The sequence below is a fragment of the Pelophylax lessonae genome (genome assembly GCF_965119305.1).
Source record: "Pelophylax lessonae genome assembly, chromosome: 7".
Lineage (NCBI taxonomy): Eukaryota > Metazoa > Chordata > Amphibia > Anura > Ranidae > Pelophylax > Pelophylax lessonae.
Genome location: NC_138774.1, coordinates 145,747,267 through 145,766,785, shown reverse-complemented (window position 1 = coordinate 145,766,785; position 19,519 = coordinate 145,747,267). Strand labels below are relative to the sequence as shown.

At 42.6% G+C, this 19,519-nt stretch overlaps 1 protein-coding gene across 1 annotated transcript in view; it reads left to right on the top strand.

Moving 5' to 3' along the window:
- The window catches only part of NRK (Nik related kinase), a 489,556-nt gene that overhangs the window by 275,029 nt on the left and 195,008 nt on the right, over window positions 1–19,519 (top strand). The window contains exons 10-12 of the mRNA XM_082263406.1: window positions 3,586–3,758; window positions 5,575–5,647; window positions 17,997–18,198. Of these exons, the coding sequence (XP_082119532.1) occupies window positions 3,586–3,758; window positions 5,575–5,647; window positions 17,997–18,198 (448 nt within the window). The remainder of the gene's footprint in view (window positions 1–3,585; window positions 3,759–5,574; window positions 5,648–17,996; window positions 18,199–19,519) is intronic.

Below are 19,519 nucleotides of genomic sequence, written 5' to 3'. Positions count from 1 at the left end.
AATGGAGTGTTTGACCACCTTCCTACGGTAACAAAGTTTCACACTACGCTTACAAGTACTACTGTACTTGATATGTTCAGATCAGTTTTATTACCTTGCCACCAAATCTGCACTTACATTTTAAGGTGTTAGGGCTGACCAGGTCCCAGCTTTCCTAGCTCATCATCCCTTTCTTCCCCATCCCATTCAAACCATGACCACCACCCCACCCACCCATCTACCCAACCTATCTTTATCACACACTTTTTGCACATTTTCACACATCACACAAACTTTGCACTCTCCAGTGTTCGTAAATCAACCCCTAGGTATTCAAAAATTAAGGTGCTGTTCCTTTTATCCCAAATAAAAACCAGACCTGGGGAATCTCCTCAATTGTAGGTATTCAATGGCAAGCTACAGCAAAAAAGCACAAACTTTTAAAAACCTGGAGAAGGCCCTTGTAGCCTGAAACACTATGATGTAGCTTAGTGTGATATGCATTGATAGGTATTCTCATAAAAGTGCAGAAAAAAACAAGGATACATATAGAGAAATACATACTCATCAGCATATAACTAACAAGAAAGGTATATGTGGCAGGGGCAATTTACTACAAGTGCATAAAACAAATCACCCCAGAAATATCCAGCAACAAAGGGGACCAGATTAAAGCATGTGCTATCATAAAAAAATAGGTCTGACTTGCACAGTTCCTCAAGCGTATCACAGCAAAGGTGCCTCTGAAGTGTGTTTCTACTCTAAAGAATTAACAGGATCTGGGACATTTAAGGGTCTACCTTACAACATCCATATCACCGCTTTAAAAAAAATAATAATAAAAAGCACTAAAAAAAAAAAATAATAAAAAGCACTACAAATTTATAAAGCACAGTGGTGTGCACTAATACAAGGAATGAAGCGAAAACAAAGCTTGGTGAGTGCAATCATGTCACTTTTCAAAAGGTGTGTGACCGGCCTTTCTAATCATGGAGTTTTATATGCTCCACTAAGCAGAGAAAAATCTATAACATACCACAGGCTGTACAACATGGCCTGAATTTTATAAAATGAGCCATAAAATGCAGGTTGTTGTTTGCAGTAAGGCCATCTTTGCACACGTTAGATTCACAGGAGTTCTGTGCATCTGCGTGCAGGCAGTCCCACTCATGTCTGTTGGGGCACATCGGCTGCATGGGCACAGCCGCTTGTCCCAATTTGACACGTAACAGTTGTCAAATTGGGACCATTGGCTATATCCGTGCAGCCATTGCATCCCAAAAAACAGTGACCCTGGACAGGCGGTGAGGTAGAAGTGTGCTTTCTTCTCTCCTGCTATTTTAACACCATCATTTTTGCACTAAAGGGCAAAGTGTGTGCATTTGCAGTGCTTCCCTATTTGCTTGAATGGGTTATGTTAAGCATCAGAAGTGATAGTTTATGCCACAGGCACAAAGCAAAGCATTTCAACATGTGAACCACTCCATCTGCTGCTTTTGTATCTTAAGGGGGGCAATTGGGGGGGTGCTAAAAACACAGCTCGACCACAACTGCAAGTCTGAACAAACCCTAAATGTTTTTTTTAAATGGTCAGCACTTATCTAGTCCCACTTCCTGGGGGAGGGAGTTCCACATTTACCGTTCTAACAGTAAAGAACCCTTTCCGCAATCTAAAGTTAAACCTATTTTCTTCTAACCTTGAATCACAGCCATGTGTCTGCTTCAGGGACCTTTAAGTAAACAGTTTATTACAGTTACTGGAGTCAACTTTGATATATTTGTACGATGTAATCTTATTTCTTAGGCGCCTCTTCTCTAGAGTGAATAACTGTAAGCGATCCTCATTGCCAAGTTTCTCCATCCCCCTTAAAAGTTTTGTTGTCCTTTGCTGAACCCTTTCCAATTCAACAAGATCTTTTCTGAGGATTGGTGACCAAAACTGGAGTATATATTTAAGATTAGCTCATACCAGTGTTTTTAAAGGGGAAGGATTATTGATTTATTTCAGAAATGTATTCCCTTTTTAAGAGAGAAGTTTTTTTTTTTTTCTTCAAAATCATACTTACCTAGGTGGATGCAGCATCAGTCCCCCACCAGCTCTAAGACTGAGAACTGAGCTGATCTCTTGGTTCACAGAGCTCCCTGAACAGAGATGGTGACTGTCAGTCTCTGGCTCTCTGCTCTGCCCCCCCCCCCCCCCACTCCATGCTCACTGGAGCACTAGCCTGTGAAGGTGGCAGGAACAGAAGGCTCAGGCTTTCAGCGACTCACTCAAAAATCTATGACAGGGTAAATTACCCAACAGCTGGGTGCTGTACCCAATAATACTAAGGTTTAGGGTTGCCTGGCTTTTTAAAAAAATAAACAATCATACTCACAGTCAATCACTCTTTCTCTGCTCTGACCTTCCAGTGTTCACTGGAGTGCTGGGCTGTGTAAGGGACGGGAGTAGCTGGCTCAGACTCAGCAGCTCACTGAGGGGCTGGTCCAGGCATCTTGGTGGATCCCAACTTTAAAGTCAGGATCTTTCCTGAGCCTGGACCGGCTGAGTGAAGGCAGCCAACAGGGGGCTTTAGCCTGTGGTCGGCTGAAAACAGGTCACAGGAGTACAGAACAAACTGCACTCCTGTAAAACAAAGGAGAAGCTTTGGCTATGCTTCTTTAATATGCTAGCTACCTTTCTATTTTGGTGACCATTTTACTTTATTGCCTTGAATAAATCAACTAAAACTCATATGTAAATAAGAACAGGCCTTTTTTTGCGATTTTCTAGTAAATCCCAACACATCATGCTGGGCCTAGGCTATATGATTTTTTTGAGGGGGTAAAGGGGTTAAAGAGTGTGAAGGAGAGAAAGTAAATGGAATGGTTCTTGGGTAAAGCTGCACGGGTTAGGTTTCCAGTAAAGTGCAAGAGCAGCCTGTAAAAAAACATTTGACTATAGACATAGACTATAGACACAAGCCAATCTGTCTCCACTTGGTGATAGTATGGCAAAACATCCCTTTAAGTAAATTTGTAATTGTAGGTGTCCCCTGAGTTATCTCAAATTTTATCAGCTTTCCCACCTATTTTCTGTAAACTACAAAGGCCTATCCAATGAAATAATTACGTCCACACACACCTACACAGGTTGAACTGGATGGACTATTGTCTTTATTCAACCTCAACTACTATGTAACTATGCAACTATGTAATGGAGAGTAGGCATTTGTAATCCAAATCAGGAGAGCACCCTAGGGTGACAAAACTGCTCCTACATACAGTGCAGTGAGCTTGCGTGGTCACCTTGAGAGAGAAATTGTACTAACAGAATCTTACCCTTTAGTAGAATGTACCCTTTATTGGCCTATGGCAGTGGAGGTATACTAGGAAAAAAATGTATTTTTCAGTTACTCCTCTAAGGGTAAAGTGCTCCAAAGTGTGACATGGGTGTGGCTTTCCAAAAAAGTTTGCACTAAAACCAAGAGCCAGGCAATGTTCTCCCACCTGAGAGATTTTAATTTATGGACATCACATAATCCAACAATTATAAAATATTTTGCTCACATTAATTAGCTCCTTGCCTTTATGCACTTTCATGGTTTTATTTTCTTTTTCCTTCAGGTCAAAGAAATTTCTTAATTTTGTTGATAATTGTCTCATTAAAAATCACGCACATCGCCCAACAACAGAAACATTGCTAAAACATTCTTTTGTTCGCGATCTTCAAAATGAGCGGCAGATACGCATCATGCTGAAAGACCACCTTGACAGAACAAGAAAAAAGAGAGAAAAGGGTAGATGTTTTAAGATATGTTGTTATTTACTGAAGAAAAAAAAAAAAAGAATAATATGTTATTAACCTTTCAAGCGATTTACTGCAAAGCAGGGAATGCATGGGTAAGTATATAGAAATGTTGTGTGGTTTGTATAGTGTCTTCAGGAAAAGTGGGTGTGACTGATTCAGATTTTCATCTCATACTTTGTTTTCCCTTTGCCATATCCCTAACCTTTGATCTTTCCCATTTTCTGCCATTTATGTTCTGGCAACAAGGTACTCAACAGGGCACTATTACCCCACAATGCCATTACTGTCACCTCACATTGTATTCTATATTCCTGGCTAAGCCATATAAAAGTAAACTGGTACTGGGAAATGGTTTTCTTTGGTGTCAAGACTAAAATGTCTTAAAAAAACAAAAAATAGACAAACCAGTCTTAAAGTAAGTTTTAAGACGTTAAAAGCACCTTAATACTTTCCAGTATCACTGTGGGCGATTGCATTTTCCCTTCTCTTGCAGAGCTACACCCACAAGTAGAATCCTAATCAGCCAACACTTCCTGGTATGCTAAATGCCGGCATTTCACTGCTGCATGTTGTGGTTCCAGTCCCTCATGAGTGTGTTCCTACAGCTCCAAAGATTTTAAACAAAAGTTCAATAAAGCATTGGAAGAACATTTTTTCACAGAGAGGAATGTGACATTTTGGGGCCACATGCAGAGCCCATAAAATAAGTCAATAGTGAAGGCCACTAGTTTTTTGATGAAGGGGTTCCTATGCAGACACAAAATTCTCTTCTGACCAAATATTCTTCTCATGCTTTTTTGACAGTGCATTGGCGGCAATCATCGATTTTGGAACTTGTACCTCAATAGAAACATCTATTTACTGTATCTACCATTTTAGCACCCACTTTATCCAAAACTAAAAAAAAAAAAAAATTTTGCCTTTAAGTTTTACTTTTAAGTAGAGAGAAACGTGAACCCTTGTCAGGTTTTTTAAAGAAAAATTCCAAATTTCAGGCTGGCCCCAGAAAAGTAATAGAGTGGAAATCTTCCAATGGGGACACAAGTTCTGGTGACCTAAGGGTCACCCAGGTCCCTTCGTTTGCAGGGATTTCCTCCCACTTCCTGTTTTAGCTATGGGACAGGAAATTGAAAAATTTCCCAAATGGGACACAGGTGGCAAAAAAAAAAAAAAAAAAAAAAAAAGATCTGATATTACCCTCCCTTACCATATCCAAAATGAAAAAAGTTTTGCCTATAGTCGTACTTTATGTTTGTACACTATATGTAGTGTGCAGAAAAACTTCACGTTTGCTAATCTGAAGGGTAACACTGGTGACATAAGCCAGCCATAGACGGTTCCATTCTTGGCCAGTTCAGCATCAAACCCCCGCCCCCCCCCCCCCCCCCCATCCCAGGAGAACACAAAGCCTGTTGAACACACTGATTGTTGATTGGGAAATCATTCCGTGTATAACCGGCTATAGTAGCTGAATATGTAAAAACATATAAGCTAGGAGCGGACTTCGCTAACCAGGCTCCCAATAGAACTAAGGTATTACGAGAGAGAGAGATAAGGTTGTGCATTTTACCACGGCTTCTCCTCAATATATACTAAGATCTCCTAATCTTACATTTTGCTTGCATTATATTTCAGAAAATTGATCACTTGTTGGCAATGGTTCTCAACTGTGTCTTATAGAAGCTAATTTAAGAATCTGAATGACAGTGAATTAATTCAATTACCATTTTTTACATTTCACATAGAGACCACTCAGACTTCAAAAATACTATACCCACCTATGCTGCATCACTTTGTTTTTGCAGATGAAACCGGCTACGAATACAGTGGAAGTGAAGAGGAAGATGAGGAGATGAATGAAGAAGAAGGCGAGCCAAGGTAATTAAGCCACAAGTCCTATTTCACTGTATAAAGTGGAAACTCACAACCATAGGACAAAAGATTTCCACTAAACAGCAATACAAAAGATCATTTCAGATAAATCGCTAAGGACTTATCCAGCCTGCCAAGGATATAAACTATGGCACACAAGATAAAGGACTCTGCTACTGTACAAGCAGTATATTGCCTGTCAAAGTCAAAGGAGATTACAAAGTTACTTTAGAAGCTTGACTGGGCTCTTATCAGAGAATTTTAGAATACATAGTTACATATAGCAGTAAAACTACTTTCTATGCATAGCATGCTATCCTGCAACAGAATGTTCCAGAAAAAGATCAAGGAATATTATTTTCTTTTTAGACAAATATAGCCAACTAGTTTGTAGGCCATTTTTAAAATGGTTTTCATATCACTGCAGAAGATTTTCTATTTATGCCCAATGCGGACTGGCCAACTCCAGCTTTATAAAAGTAGATGTAATCGCTAAATTAAGGGAATTTAAATAGCTAAAGCAGCATGATAAAACATTTTTCATAATTTAATAACATACTAATTTCACTTATTTCATCCTTTGCTACATCTCAGTGCCTTTTTACAGTCCTTTCTACATGCATTACAGTGATAGCTGCAGGACATTTTTCTAATAGTGACAGTGGGTAGACCATGTCTGTGTAGTGCCTAAACAGCTACTTGTAGACTCCATTGGAAGTCAATGTGAAAGTGTGACAATGCAGGAGCACAACTGGGAGACAAGAGCATTGTCATGATTCAACCAGAATTGACTAAGGACCTTCATGCTGCAATCACCAGGTATTTTATTGTAAGCTGCAGATTTAAAATGATTGAAAACTTCAACATCAACATGAAAAAGCTTTTGAGATTTTAGCAATTGGGTTTACACAGGGCTTTTTTCTTTTTTTTTTGTCAGAGAATAGATGCAGGTACTCTTCCTACACCTCACCTCATTCTCGTCTCCACCTGCTATCCAACTCTGCGCACGTCCCTTGTCTTCACCCCCTATACAGCCCCCAATACCTCTGCATTTAGAAAGTACGGAACCAAGTATCATTTTGTGATACTAAGTAATTTATATGGAATTTGTTATGGATACCAAGAAAGGCAGTAAAAATGAATGCCCTGCAGCCAACAGAAACATTCAGCAAATGCAGTTGAGATAAATCCACAGTTTGACTGCACTCAAGTAGTTCCACCGCCTAGTGTCTGCTACTGCGGGCGACAACCTAGTGCCAGCTAGGGATGTAGAGAATTTTGCATTTTATAGGAGGCTCTATGGCAGCTGTTTGGGGGTGCTAAGATATGTTGAGGTGCTTGCCTGAATGCCCAAGAATTTCTGCCAGTACATACATTCGTACTGGAGGTGCTTGAACTGCATACCGCCACGCTCCGGCTGAAAAAAAGCACTAGATTTACATATATTTCTGAATGGTGCGTGTCACCTGCTCATACTTTATATGATAGCTATTAGCTATAGGCTATAAAAAAAAAAAAAATGTACACTTCTGGTTCACTTGGTCATCATTCAGGACAGCAGATAGTGACTCCGCCCACTTAACACAGGGAATAAAAATATCTATAATTATGAAAGACCTGAGTAGGCAAACCTCCCCAGTGCATTGCGTTTCCTCAAGCATACAGGGAACATCATAAGATTAGATTCTGATGATGTTGTTTTTCCTAGACTGCAGGGGTCTCCCTGGCTTTTCAACCCCACACCATGCAGGAACAGTGAGACTGGCAGGTTGGTAACAGGGTCCTGAAGTAGTGATAGGCATAACTTAACTCACCTTGATGTCACAATATTCAAACACTTTAAATTTGTATGCAATCAGGCAGGCCCTTGCACTACATAGTTGAAGTTAAATCTAAAGGAAATCTAACAACAAAAGTTGTATAGTGTGTATCCAGCTTAACACAGAACAGTTCTGACTTCACTGGTTGTATGTTATCTGGGTCATGTCTACCTGATTATTGTGTAGTGTTGACTAAACATAAGTCATCAGAACCCGTTCTGCTGTAAGGCTGTTGTAAGCTTCAGTATAAAAAAAAAACACAAGGGGGTGCCTGACTAAGTTCAGTATGAGAAAAGCTAAATGCATTTATTAACCACTTGCCGACCGCTCACATCACAGATCGCCGCCATTACTCGTTAAAAAAAAAAAAAAACACCAAAAATGACATAAATCTTTCCCGTAGTTAGTAAACACAATAACTTTTGCGCAAACCAATCAAAATACGCTTATTGCGATTTTTTTTACCAAACATATGTAGCAGAAAACAAATTGGCCAAAAATGTTAAAAAACAATTATTTTTACATTTTTTTGGGGGGGAATTTCATATAAAAAAATGTTAAAAATAGTTATTTTTTCAAAATATACGCTCTTTTTTTGTTTATAGCGCAAAACGTAAAAATCGTACAGGTGATCAAATAGCACCAAAAGAAAGCTCTGTTTGTGGGAAAAAAAAGGACGTAAATTTCGTTTGGGTACAGCGTCGCACGACCGCGCAATTGTCAGTTAAAGTCGCACAGCGCCGAATCGCAAAAAGTGGCCTGGACGGAAGACAGCAAAATCCTCCGGTGGTCAAGTGGTTAAAGCCAATAAGCAACCCACATGTAAAAAGGAACACACAGGCATATCACATGATCTCAGGCACGATGTTATGAGGGTCATGACCCTTGACGAGCCCTTTAGAGATGACCATAACATCGTGCCTGAGATGAAGTGATATTCCAGTTTGTTCCTTTTTACATGTGAGTTGCTTATTGGCTTTAGGTGCCGGTTCACATTTGTGCGATGCAGGACCACTGCGAATATACAGCGTGTTCCAGCATTGCATCCACACCCCTGGCAGTTCACACCGCCATATGTGATATGCTGGGGGTGTCAATTAAAAGTTAACAACACCCCCAGATCAGATCGCATATCGCAGTGCAATCTGAAAGTTCGCACAGAATCGGATCGCACTATTGTGAACCACCATTCGATCCGATTCTGCTGTGGACCAAAAAAAGGGTCTTGTGCATCTTTTAGGGCGATTGCGGTGCAAATTCAGCCATACAGACTGTATGGCTGAATTTTCACCGCACAGAGATCGCATGTAATTTTAGGAGCAGTGCGCTCCGAATTACATGCGATCTCTGTGATTGCACAAATGTGAACCGGCACTTATACATACATTTGGATTTTCTCAAACTGCACTTAGTCAGGCGCCCCCTTGTGTTTGATTTGGTATCGCTGTCTGATTGACAGAGTCAATTTAGTAATCACATCAGTCATTTTGATTTACAGAGAATAGCGCACACATGCAAAAGAAATGACTATCGCATATAAAGGCAAAAAATGAGGATTTGGTCCCCCCATATGGCCATATCGTGCTCAAGCCCACCACTACGTCAAAGTACCCCATTGTCAGTGAGTCCTACACTATCCATAAAAAGAAGGATAAATCCAACCTCTTACCATTGGAGATGCTTACTCCTTACTGGGAGAGATGTGCAACTGCATTATAAGGGACTCCTCCTATATCTGCTTGCTAGTGGACACTGATAGAGTACAGGTGTGGGAGGGTGGGGTGCTCAACCCCAGAAGTCTGGTCAGGACTGAATACATAATATCATATATCATATCTCGAATACATCAGTCATTTTGGTTTCGCACACGAGTTATTTTGCATTCACAAATCCTATGGCAACCTGTGGAATATGAAATGGTGAGGGGCACATGGGCAGTACAAAGTGAGGAATGACAATTAGGAAAGGAAAATAATTATATGCAATTGAGAAAAGAAAAGAAATACTTAACCTACAAAAAAGAAAAGCATGAACTTAGATTTTTAACAAATACGCCATTTAAATGTGCTTTTGTTTCCATACATGCAAATTCTGTACTGTGTTACAGATGTTCTGTATTAGTCATAGCCAAACAGTTGATTGCCAAAGGAGCTTTAGGTTAAAAAAATCTTTATGGGAATATTAAAACACCTGCTTATTTTTCCTTTTCCAGCACATCTGGTTTAGACAACGTACACTTTTACAAACACTAGATTCACTTGCTGCTTGTTTCTTCATTGCTGGGTTTTTACCATGTTAAGCTTGGCAATATGCAGCTTAAGTTTCCACTGATTTCTGCTGAATCGATCGAAATTCAAGCTGGTTTCCCTGTTGACACTGCCTTGACAAAATGTAATTAAAAATTGAAAATTGCCAGCCAAACAGGGACTGCATCCTATTTAATGCAGTCCCCATTTGGGTATTCAGACATCAGATCTTGCGGCTGTCTAAATACAATAGCTGGCAGGGAAGATACCTCTGTCCACAATGCTTACCCCGTGTGGGGAATCTAAATGGGTTTAGAATATGCTAGTGAATTGACTAAAGCTAGCTAAACACACAAAAGCTGCACTGCCAAGAATAAACCTTATGATTATTGTTTTTGTTTACAGCTTACCTTTAGATATATATATAAACTAAATCTGATATGTGATCTAGTTATTGGCATTACCAAAACATGAAAGTCTATTCAACCCAATCAATAAAATCTCATATCAATTTAAATCTGCTGCTTTTCTTAAAATACCTAGTTGTCCCCGCCATGAAGGTCCTTGTTTGAGGCACAATCTAATATTGGGTAACAACTGTCTTCCAAGGGTAGACTAGTGTTGTCACCCTGGGCTCAATTCACTACAGAATATCTCATGAGATAATTGAATCATGTGACAAATTTTCTCCAATTATCTCATGAGATGCTGAAAATGTCAATTCACTATCACCTCATGAGTTATTTACCTCACAAACCAAAATCATGAGGTAAATAACCCATAAAACAGTGTTAAAAACAATTCACTAAGGAAACAAATAAATGCATGAGTTAATTAAGTAGAGGTCCAGGTATGAGGTATTTATAATATAATGTAACATAAAAATCTAATAGCCAATTCAGAGGAGTCTCTACCTTCTTATTAGGTTTGGATAAAGTGGAGCTGAATTAGCAGCCCTGTCAGGTTTTTAGTGCTGTCTGTACCCCCGTTAGGAAGATTCACCCTCTAATTGTCCCGTTTACCATTATCATTGAAAGTGAAAGAAAATCCCAAATTTTGGGTTGTCCTCAGAAAAGTAAGAGGGGAAATTATCCAATGGGGACCTGGAGGGCCCCAAAGGATTCTTTTATTTGTATGGGGTTTCCTGTTTTGGCTATTGGACAGAAGTGAAGGCAAATCTCCCCAATGGCAAAATGGTCTTTTCCTGACAGACTCCAAGGCAGCTTACGTGTGGGTTAGTCCCGCCTCCTCCTACCTCATAGGACCCTACTCCCATGAATTTTTACTCCGTGCCAGAGGTCGTGTTCCTTTTTTGTCCTCCTCCTGAAAGGATTATGGTCAAATCTTACCTCATGAAGATTCCCGATTCAGGCCTGGCGGTCTGCACGTTGGATCGAGTGGTGTCCCCTTCATGTCCAGCACGCCCTAGCTATTAGCGGGGTAGGACAAGGGCGTGGAGTCAGTTGTCAGAAGAGTTTACAAACCTGGCCAATGGCAGGCAAAGCGACATTTAGCCAATAGTCCCAGCTATTAGCAGGAGGCCCATTAATACGCCTTATCGTGTGTGCAGCCGCGGTGTCCGTATGGTCCAAGGTCTGGTCGTGGAAGTGGTGATGTACTTTGCTTTACATTCTATGGCAGCAGTTTGTTTGTGTATATTCTCCTGTTGTTTGTTACTTATCTCTCCCTGGAGTCTAGTTTGGCTGTGGGATGCATGGGGTTCCATTCCACGTCCTTCCCCTCCGCTCCACTGCTTCCTGGTGTCTTCCAGGCTCGATCTGAATCGAGGCTTGGTTCGCACAGGTGGGGGGGCGGTGCCTTCCAGGCTCGATCTGAATCAAGGCTTGGTTCGCACAGGTGGGGGGGCTGTGCCTTCCAGGCTCGATCTGAATCAAGGATTGGTTCGCACAGGTGGGGGGGCGGTGCCTTCCAGGCTCGATCTGAATCGAGGCTTGGTTTGCACAGGTGGGGGGAGGGGGGCGGTGACATCATTCCAGTAGCAAATTCAAATAGCTGTCAGTTTCAGCTATCTGTGGGTTTGTTCAGCAGTGTTTCCAGCGGCGTCCCTGTGCTCTGCAGGAATCTTTTAAAGGTGAGAGATGGCTGTGATTATGCTGAATAGGCTTCCTGCCTGCTCTCTGCATGTCACTCATTCATGGATCTCTTGCAGTTTCCTAAAGTGATATGGATGTCTCACCGCCCCCTGGTGGCCAGCCCTTACATTACAGGTAAGATTGGTTTTATTCCTCTACCTGTAATGTTTGGGGGTTTTTTCTGCTGTTCTGTTGAGTCTTTGTTTTCTTTCCTAAAGCCCTTCTAGGTCTGAAAGACGTCACTTAGCCCGTGAAGATAAAGATCCTCCCAGGTCGCAAACGCGGCATTCATCATCAAGTTCCAGGCGCCATCGGTCGTCCTTTAGGCGACATGGTGAAGAGTCTGGAGCTACTTCAGGACACCACCACTCTAACAAAAGATCCTGCTGGGGATGTGGGGCACAGGTGCCTGATGAAAAGTCGCTCTGTGAGCCCTGTTTTGCACATGCTGCAAACGAAAGGGAAGACAGCAACCAGCATATGGAGTCGCTGGTCAGGAGAGTAGTTAAGGAGTCCTTAAAAACCCTGGATCCTGCTCGTGCTGGAACTTCCTCCCCCAGGATGGCGAGTACTCCGGCTGGTGAAAATATTCATATCCCTGGGCCTTCCCAGCACAGTCACTCCTCATCTGACTAATCTGAGGGTGAGCTTGAAGCAGACGACCCTGGTGCGGGTTTTGACTTTGCCATGGTTCCCTCCTTGGTTAAAGCTGTGAAGGAAGCCCTGAAGTGGGATGAGCCGGTAGAGTCACCCTCTAAACAGAAGAGGTATTTTAAGCACCTCAAGAAGGAACGCCCTTTCTTTCCCCTGTTAGGGGAGGTCGGCGAAATCATTACAGACGAATGGGGCTGCACAGAGAGAAAAAACTCTCTACTCTCCAAAGCGAACAAAATGTACCCGTTTAAAACGGAAGAGGTTAAACACCTGGAATCTGCACCTCTGGTGGATGCAGCACTGATGCGTCTGGTGTGTCATGTCACCCTTCCGCTTGAAGACACAGTCACCATTAAGGATGGCCTTGAGAGACGCATTGATTCAGACCTCAAGCGCATCTATGTGTCAGCAGCAATGGCATGCAAGCCAGCATTGGCTCTCGCAGCCCTGTCTAGAGCAATGGAGGTGTGGACAGACAGTGTGGACACAACACTCAGAAGCGTGTCGGAAGAAGTCGCAAGAGATTCGCCAATACATGAGCTGAGGCTGGCGGCGGCTTTTTTGGGGGAGGTCTCCCTAGACATGGTCTGCCTTGCGGCACGGGTAATGCTTTCATCGGTTACTGCAAAACGGGCTCTTTGGTTACGTCCTTGGTTGGCCGATCCTGCGTCAAAACAGGCCTGGTGCCGAATTCCATTTGAGGGGTCCTCCCTATTCGGCAACAAGTTAGAAAGCGCCATTTCCCGTGCCACAGGTGGTAAGTCGGGGTTCCTTCCCCAGGATAGACGGTTGCTGGACAAGAAGAGGTCTCAGCCCAGGCAAGGGGCTGATCGATCAAGGGATGCTCGCCTATAAAAGCCTGGCCGTCAATTCCGAAAGAACTGGAGAAGACCGCAGCCTTCAGGACAGAAAGCACCCAGAGGAGGGTCTTCTGGTGGTCGGGAGGCCACGAAGTCTTTTTGACGTTGTGCCTGCCCAGGCGGAGCAAGTCAGGGCTCGGCTACTACGCTTCCAACACGTCTGGGCAGCCTCGATAAACGACTTCTGGGTCGTCAAGACAGTATCAACAGGCCATTCCTGGAAATTCTGCAGTCCACCCAGACTGAGGTTCATTCCAACCTCATTGCCACAGTCAGAAGAGAAAAGACAAGGCCTTCTGTCTTACGTAGATCTGTTGGTGGCTCAAGGCGCAGTGGTTCCAGTTCCAACCAGCGAGAAGTTCCAGGGTCTATACTCCCCTCTCTTCTTGGTTCAGAAAAAGAGCGGTGCTTGGAGACCGGTCATAGACCTCACGCACCTGAACTCTTTTATCAAGAAGGAGAAATTCAAGATGGAGACGCTATTCACCATCTGTCAAGCAATACAACCGGCAGACTGGCTTGTGTCAATCGACCTCAAGGATGCCTATTTCCATGTGCCAGTGGCAGCAGATTACCAGAAGTTCCTATGATTCGCAGTAGATCAGAATCATCTACAGTTTGTCTGTCTCCCGTTTGGGCTTGCTACATCGCCGCGGATATTCTCAAAGGTCTTACTAGCAGTGGTGGCTTTGATCAGGACCAAAGGTGTCCGTCTACACCATTATCTGGACGACCTGCTCCTGCTGTCACAAGACTGAGAACAACTTCTGGTACACAGGTCTCAGGTAATAGCCACTCTTCGCGAGTTCGGCTGGTTACTGAACATGGAGAAGAGCCACCTGGAGCCTACCCAGTCGTTAATATTTCTGGGAGCTCAGTTCTACACAAGTTGAGGCACAATTTCTTTGCCCCTCGAGAAGATCCCGGTAGTGAGGGACAGGGTACGCCTAGCTATGACGGCCACTCACCTTCGAGCATCTCAGTGTCTAAGAGTGGTTGGGACCATGGTAGCCACGACTCCAATGGTGAAGTGGGCACAGTGGAAAATGCGGCCTTTCCAAGTGGGGTTTCTCCATCAGTGGCGTCCAGGAGATCAAAATCACCTCATTCGCATAACATCATCAATGAGGGAGAGCCTTCCATGGTGGCTGCAGAGCAAAAATCTCCTCAATTGCCATTCCATCATGCCCATCTCTTGGATCACAGTTACCACGGATGCCAGCAACACCGGATGGGGTGCCCTCTATCAGACAGAGATAGCCCAGGGCAGCTGGGATTTCCAAGCTCACAGGGTAGTGTCAAGTACTCTAGAATTGCGAGCCGCATTCTGCGTTCTGAAAGCATTCCGTCACCTAATAGAAGGGACTTCTGTGATCCTGAGGATGGACAATACGACCGCGGTCTCCTATGTGAAGCGACAAGGAGGCACTCCCAGTCGCTCCCTGTTGGAGGTAGATCCAATCTTATATTGGGCCCAGAAACACCTGGTCAACCTCACTGCAGTGTTTCTTCCGGGGGTACAGAATGTTCAAGCGGACTTCCTCTCAAGAGTCCTCTTGGACAACAACGAATGGAGCCTTCACAACCAATGTCTTCCAGTGGCTCACTTCTCTGGAATTTCAGCCGGAAGTGGATCTATTTGCATCTCCATGCAATCACAAGCTTCCGAATTATTATGTGAGGTTCCGTTGTCCCCAAGCCTTTGGGACGGATGCTCTGACAGACCATTGGAGATTCCACAGGGCATATGCCTTTCCCCCAGTTCCTGTCATTCTCCGGTTCCTGGCGAGACTCAGGATGGAAGATGTGGAAGTGCTAACAATAGCCCCATACTGGCCGAACAGGCCATGGTTTCCACTGCTGATGCTCCTCAGTTTTCGGGATCCAGTTCCTCTACCCATCAGGCCGGACCTTCTGTCCCAGGGAGCAATTCTACACCCATGCCCGGCTCATCTGCACCTGAAGGCATGGTTTTTGAGAGGGAAAGGCTGGAGGCGTTAGGTTGCCCGAGTGGGGCAATTTCTACTCTCTTAAGTGCCAGAAGAGCGGGCACTAACAAGGTCTACGGAAGGATCTGGTCCAAGTTCATGGATTTTGTTACCAAGAAAGGGGGGTCATGCAATGACCTGAATATCCAGCATATTCTTGGTTTCCTGCAGTCGGGACTGGACCTACCATTATCTGTTAGCTCACTATGTGTGCAAGTTTCTGCTATTTCGGCCTTCACAGGAACTTCTTGGGCGTCTCATCCCCTTGTTCGTCAATTCTTTCAGGGAGCTTCCAGACTCAGGCCACAGAGGAAGCCAAGGTTCCCTAAATGGGATCTTCCACTCGTCTTGAACTTCCTTTCTGACGTCAGAAGAAGTCACACGGAGCAACTCTCCATTAAAGATCTGTCTCTGATATCGGCCTTCTTGGTTGCCCTCACCTCGGCTAAAAGAGTCATCCGAGATTAGTTCTCTGGGTTGCAAAGAACCATTCCTGACCTTCTTCCCAGATCGTGTGGTTCTTATCCCCATGTTGGGATCACACCCCAAGGTGGTCTCTGTTTTCTACGAGAACCAGGAGATTGTCCTTCCAACATTCAAATCGTCAGATGATCCGGATACACATCCATTAGATGTGGGTGCAATTCTGAGACTGTACCTGGATGCAACAGCTTCCTTCAGGCGTTCAGATTATCTATTTGTTCTCCTTCACGGAAAGAACAAGGGCTTGCGGGCCTCTTCAAGATCCATAGCGGCATGGATTGTTCAGACCATCCAATGGGCATATAAGGCCAAGGGCTTGGCTCCTCCAGAAGCGGTGACCGCGCATTCGACAAGAGGGGTGTCCACGTCCTGGGCGGCTTCTTGTCATGTGGCCCCTGAAGTAATATGCAAGGCGGCATCATGGTCTTCCAGTAACACTTTCATGACTCATTATTGTATTGAGCCAGCTTCATTGTCTTCTGTTAACTTTGGTTTGCAAGTACTGTCTGTCTGTTGATGGTGCAAATTAAATTTCTTTTGGCCAGCAGTTTCCCACCCTTGTGTGTTTGGCTAGTTATTTCCCACACGTAAGCTGCCATGGAGTCTGTCAGGAAAACGGAAAATTGTTATCAAATACTTACCGTAATTTTCCTTTCCTGATGGACTCCATGGCAGCTGGAGTCCCCTCCCATCTGCTGGAGTAGGCTATTTATGGAACATGGCCTCTGGCACGGAGTAAAAATTTATGGGAGTAGGGTCCTATGAGGTAGGAGGAGGCGGGACTAACCCACACGTAAGCTGCCATGGAGTCCATCAGGAAAGGAAAATTACGGTAAGTATTTGATAACAATTTTCAGTTTTTTTAATGGTGGAAAAATGGTATTAATATTTGTCTGATTTTTTAAAACCTTTTATTCAATATTTGACATTTAAAAATATATTTTATACAGTATTGTATATTTTTTACTTAATTTAACTTGGTTGTTTTTGATATGCCATATGTGTCCTTTGAAAGTGGCTTCCCTTTGGTATTCTAGTCATCTTTTTATATTAATACATATGCTGCAGGGACCACACGGACTTGTGAGTCAGCATATTTCGGTTTAAACCATTTTACCTCTTTATTAGCACTAAAAAAAAAAAAAAAGTAGGGGTTCTAATCCTTCTCTACTGTATCTATCCCTTAAAAAAATACCACATGGTTTTATGAGTAAAAAACCTCAAATTTTGATGAAATAAGTTTATTTTAGTAGCTTCTTTGTGAATTGCAAAAAATGTGTGAAAAAAAATCTATGAGTTATCTCAGATTTTAGGAGTAAAAGAACTCATTGTGAATTGAGCCCACGGTTACTTACATGCCACTTTACGAAACCAGTCTAGAGTATCGATGTGCAGCTACCACTGAAGTGTGTGCTTGTAGACCTAAAGTGGCTGAAAGTGATAAAACAAAAAGAAAAAAATAGAAGTAAAAAAAATATCTGTTTATTGTGCACATGGCTACATTAAACTAAATGTAATTCAGTTATGTCTAAAAGAGGTTCCTGATCAGGTTTGACATTAGGGTCTCATGCAGGCTTGAGGCTTCACTGACAAAAGGAAAACCTTTCATTCACCAGATGAACACTTTCGCCTTCAAACCTCATTGTTCCTCTGACAACCTTTGTTTAGCACTGCAGAACAGAAAGTGGAGCCTGGCTATGCAATAGGCAGATTTAGCCAGGGCCGGGACAAAGAGTGGGCAGGAGGGGAGGTTTCCCTGGGCGCAATGGTTTATTGCAGGGATAGGAGGGTACCTTGACCCTAACCCTAAGGGAAGGGGGCGCATCTTGGCATCCTTGCCCTGGGTTCTGGATGACCTTGTCCCGGCACTGGATATAGCAGTCCTCATTGCCTTTCAGTACTCATTGACTGGGCTATAGAATGATCATGTGTATACCATCATGTGGGCATCTGGTCACAATCCTACCAAGAAAAGTCACTCTACATTCTAAAATCTGGGCTGTTTGCTGGAAAATTAATTTCACAACTTGCTTTTCTCCACATTTGAGAGTGTTGAAAATAAGTGTCTTTTGACATCTTCTGCTCTATATTTAACAACTTCCACATTTTGCTAAGCTTGCAAAGTTCTCATTTGTTGGGAGGTTAAATCTTTGTAAGACTACAAAGGGAAAAAAAAAAAACACAAACTAAAGTTCCATTATCTTTTTTAAGCTCCATTGTTAATCTTCCTGGCGAATCGACTCTCCGCCGTGAATTCTTGCGATTGCAACAGGAAAACAAGAACAGATCAGATCCTCAGAGACAGCAGCAATTACAGAAGCTAAAAGACCAGGAGAAATACAAAAAACAGCTCTTGGCCGAACGCCAGAAAAGGATCGAGCAACAGAAGGAGCAGCGGAAAAAGCTGGAGGATGTAGGCATTCAGGATCTTTGTACAGCATGCTCCCACCACTGAAATGTCACCTATGATGTACCAAGGGCCCATTCACACCTATGTGTACATGTTGCAGCATTGGGCTAACGTGCACACGCAGGTGTGAATGGGTCATACAGATTCCCTTAAAGCGATATTAAACTCCAATTCCAATAATTATATTGCAGCTTACCAATTAAATGTGAAAGCTGCATTCATTTTAATTTTTAGGCTTTCTTTCCTTTATTTTCACCTAGTGATCTAGCCATTAAGTCTTTTGTTTTTCAACAGAACAAACGTTCCTGTAAAGTATTTACAACTGAAAAGGGTGCTTACAATGATCAGGTTTTTTTTTTTTATTTATGCAAAACATTTATACAAAAAGGAAAAAAAAAAAAAACCTGTTTGTTATAACTGATTATAACGTGTGAGCTAGAGTTCAGCTTCAGCTTGTTAGTACATCTAAGCCTGTAGTACAACTAACACTCCCCTCCCCCCAGGCTGATAATGATGCTGTTCAAAGGTGTCCCTGTGATTCTTCATCCAGAGTGGGGGGCATACTAATACAGGAGGGGTGTTACTGGCCAGTCCACCAGGTGAAAACAGAGGGAAAAAGCCTAAAAAAAAAAGGAAAACCAATGCAGTCACCACATTTAATGATTGGTAAGCTGCAGTATATTATATTTTTATTTTTGGGTTTAATACTACTTTAAACACTAAAACAGTGCATAGATGTTAATGAACCACATGAGAAAACCTGGGATTTCTACTTAAAATGTATTTTCTTGCAGTTGTGTTATGCTGCAGGTAACCCGCACAATAATATATACTGTAGGTCCTATTAACACAATGATAGGGGGGCCGGGGCTTTTACATCTATTGCAGCTGTGGTATCCTGCAGACCAAAGTAACAATCATAGAAATATAATTACTCAATTTAGTCTATATGTACCTTGCATATTCACTAAAAAAACAACTTATAAAATATGTGTATAATTCTGTTATCCCATTTATTCATTATTTTTTAAACATCAGGCGATAATTTAGGTTTAAATGTTCAATTTCAACTTGCGCTCATAGATTGGGGCTGACTGTAATGCAGAGAAGAGTAAGTGAAAAATGTAAAGTCAGAGCTTAGCCAAAACAGCAGAAAACAGCAGCTAGCACTAAAAGATCAAAAAAATGGTATAATAAAAAAAAACAATGCTGCGCTCAAACACAGTACAGACAGTCCCCGGGTTACAAGCAAGATAGGGACTGTAGATTTGTTCTTAAGTCAAATTTGTTTGTAAGTCTGAACAGGTACATTTTTTAGGTTTAG